General features: G+C 34.7%; 1 protein-coding gene across 1 annotated transcript; it reads right to left on the reverse strand.

The window, feature by feature from the left end:
- Nucleotides 1–1,004: 1,004 nt before the first annotated feature.
- Nucleotides 1,005–2,961, reverse strand: LOC145031649 (Pentatricopeptide repeat (PPR) superfamily protein). Its single transcript, XM_078980249.1, has one exon. The coding sequence runs from the start codon at nt 2,926–2,928 to the stop codon at nt 1,093–1,095; it is 1,836 nt and encodes a 611-aa protein (XP_078836375.1). The 5' UTR covers nt 2,929–2,961; the 3' UTR covers nt 1,005–1,092.
- Nucleotides 2,962–3,477: the final 516 nt, after the last annotated feature.

The following is a 3,477-nucleotide window of genomic DNA, read 5'->3' on the forward strand; positions in this document are numbered from 1 at the left end:
TTAACAGCTCCCCCTAAAAGTTTCACCCCCAAATGCGGCCTCCCGATGTCATCCGGGAATAGCCCCTCACGTAGCTTCCTACCGTCGAAATGAATTATTGACTTATAAAGGTAGAAAAAAAGAGTTTTAAAAAAAATGTTTAGATTAGTTTTTATAGTTGCAAAAGTCAATAAATCAATAAATTAAAAAAAAAAATTTGGTTTAATTTTGTCTTTTGTCTACTTTGTAAACCTAATAAGTCATAAGTTGTTTCAAAAGTTGAAAATTATGACTTCTTAACATCTAATTTTTTTCTTAAAATCTAATTTTTAAAGACTAAACAAAAAGTTGTTTTAAAAAATGTCTTTTTCTATACTCAAATACTTTTTTTAACTTATTGATTTTTCAAGAAATCAATAAGCTAAAAAGTTATTGTTAGATAAACAACCAAACACCCTCTTATCTTATTAAGTATCATATAAATTAAAAAAACAACAATAGTTGAGACAAGGCAACAAATGATGATACGATTAACCAATGATGGAACCTTGATTAACACCAGGCTTTAACACATTAACGATGTTAGAGTGACAAGTCATTGGAGTATAATTTATGATGTAACTTTCGTATTACAATGAAGCCAATCATTGAACTTCGACTAACAACATGCTTTGGTACATCAATAATGTTAGAGTTGATAAGCATCATTATTACAGTTTGATGAAGACAACAACTTAATTCTCTACAGAAATAGGAAAATAAATCTTGGAAAATTTTTGAAAACTGAATCAACAAAATACGTTTCCAAAATTTTCATTTTCATTTGAAAATTTTCATGGAAAACTAGACAATTTTCCACATTCTAATTTTTTAGACAATTTTCCACATTCTAATTTTTTCTTCCTATGGAACATGTACACACTTATATGTGGGTCCCATATAATGCTCCTAAACATCCTTATAGCCGAATAAATATTTCATTTGAGCATTTCATCAAACACATAATATGCATCATGTAAATGAAGTGTTGGGAATTGATACTTTATAGAGAAAGAAACCAATTACATATCTTTGAATTCAAATCCACTTTTAACATATGATCCATTAGTCGTTTTAACTTTTAACAGACCCTTCTACCAGAGAGATATAAGAAGCATAATCATAAATTACTCCTTTTTCACTTCTTAATTTCTCCAAAACCTCAGGATCTCCATATTTACAGTGACCTTCCAATAAAATATTGTAAGTAATATCATCTGGAAACACACCCAAATCAAGCATCGATTGCAATAACTTACTTGCATTTTTCATTTGCCCTAATTTACACAATCCATTCATCAACACATTATATGTTATAATCCCTGGAACAACTCCATCCCTACGCATCTCCTTCAACAACTGAAACCCCATTTTTACATCTCCCTTCTTACAAACCCCATCAATAACCATGGTGTAAGTTGCATCATCAGGTTTCAGACCCAATTTTGTCATTTCCCTCAATAACTTTTCTGCATCAACAACAAATCCTTCCCTACATAAACCCGATATAAGAGCTGTGAATGCCACATCATCAAGCTCAATGCCTTCTTTCACCATTTTCTCCTTCACTTCAAGTGCTAATTGCAAATCTCCCTCCTTACAACACCCATCAAGGAGACACGTGTATGTGATTTTGTCAGGTTTTAACCCTTCACGTGCCATTTCATCAATTAAATTCCTAGCTTTTCCTATTTTACCACTCTTGCAAAGGCCATTGATAAGGGTGTTGAAGGTAATTAAATCAGCTTTGATACCTCTCACCAACATTTTACTGTACATCTGCATTGCTAAATCGGTCTTTGAATTACTGCATAAACCGTTAATTAAGGTTGTAAAGATAACGTCATTGGGGTTTAAACCTCTTGTAGACATTTCATCGAACAACTGGTATGCATTACCTAATCTATTTTCTTTACATAGGGCATTAATCAAAACACTGTATGTAAATGCATCTGGAGCAAGATTGGTCTCTTCTATAGCTTTTTTTAACCTAAACGCTTCTTCCGGTTTACCTGATTTACAGTATCCATTCAACAAAGTATTGAAACTAACTAAACTAGGTCTTAGCCCCCACTTAGTAATTTCATCGAATACCAGTTTAGCATCGTTGATCATACCTTCTTTAGAAAACTTATGCATCAATTTATTGAAAGTATATACATCTGGAGGATATCCATGTCCCAAAGCCTCCACATAAAAACCCCAAGCAGTCGAACTGGAATTCGATTTCATTAAATAGTCAAGAACTCGTCCACAACACTGTAATGGAACCCTAAAGTTTTGTTTTTTCGCCAACCGAAGACATTGAATAGCATCGGAAATAAACCCATTGTCCACGTAACAGTTAACGAGAGCACCAATCACAAATTCATCATGTTGTGTACCTTTAGTGTCGATATATGCTTGGAAGACAGAAGCAGCGGAGTGTTTCCCTTTTCGTGAGACTACGAAATGGAGTAAAGATTCTGATTGCTGGAACATTTGATGAGCGGAGAGGAATTTGATCATGGTAAAGTAAGACTGGATGGTGTGGCGGAATGGGGGTTGAGTGGATAGCCATTTGAAGAAGGATAGGAGGTCGTGTGGGTCAAGAGAATGTGGGTTTAGGTTGATTAGGTCGATTATGTGATGGGGTTTGAGAGACGGGAGGAGTTTACGGACAGAGGTTTCGAGAGGGTTTGATTTGTTGGTGATGGCTTGGGAGAGAGTGGTGAGGAGTGGGTCTGTGTTTTGGTTGTTGGGTGATGAGGGCGGAGCAGCGTACCAGGGGGTGACAGTGGTGGCGGAGATGGAGGAGAGGAGGCGGAGGAACTGGATTTGGAGAGGAAGAGCGCGGTGGAGTTGGGTTCTTCTGAAGTTGTGCATAGTCAGAAAGACGATTGTTGCCTCTGGACCAAGAAAAGTTAACATATCTCTTTGATAGGGAAAATGACTTCAAAGTTGGGTTCTTCAAAGTTTCAAAATTGTTAAAGAATATTATCATTCAAGTATTTAAACTATAAATATTACCAGCAAATTAAGGTTTTTTTTTTTTTTTTTTATCACTTAAGTATACTTTTTATTTATATTATATCTTATGGTAGCCGATATCTCAAGGTAAAGCTCTAAATAGAACCAGTAAAAACTAATTAAAGGTAAAATGTAATTACATGTCATTTATGTAGGTATTAAGTCATTATATTTACCCAATTACGCACCCACATCTAAATCAAAATAACCCTAAGCCAAGATTTTCTTCATGATTTCATAATTCAAAAGTATCTCACTAAATCCGTTAGAAACTATTCACATAATTATGTACTATATGTAGTTTGTACAAGGATTTGAGTTGTAGTAGAAAAAGGGGCACGTGTGATTGTTTTGAATCGATTCAATTTCATCGGATTAGAGATGGGGTGATGATGTCGTTTGTGGCAGCAAAGTTTGTTTTTATCTGTCAGATCCGTCGTCGTATAGAGT

This window comes from Lactuca saligna, chromosome 2 (genome assembly GCF_052625555.1).
Source record: "Lactuca saligna cultivar CGN05327 chromosome 2, ASM5262555v1, whole genome shotgun sequence".
Lineage (NCBI taxonomy): Eukaryota > Viridiplantae > Streptophyta > Magnoliopsida > Asterales > Asteraceae > Lactuca > Lactuca saligna.

Bases quoted from the DNA above. Each gene is read 5' to 3' on its own strand.
- LOC145031649 (XM_078980249.1), bottom strand. From the start codon at position 2,928: ATGTTAACTTTTCTTGGTCCAGAGGCAACAATCGTCTTTCTGACTATG.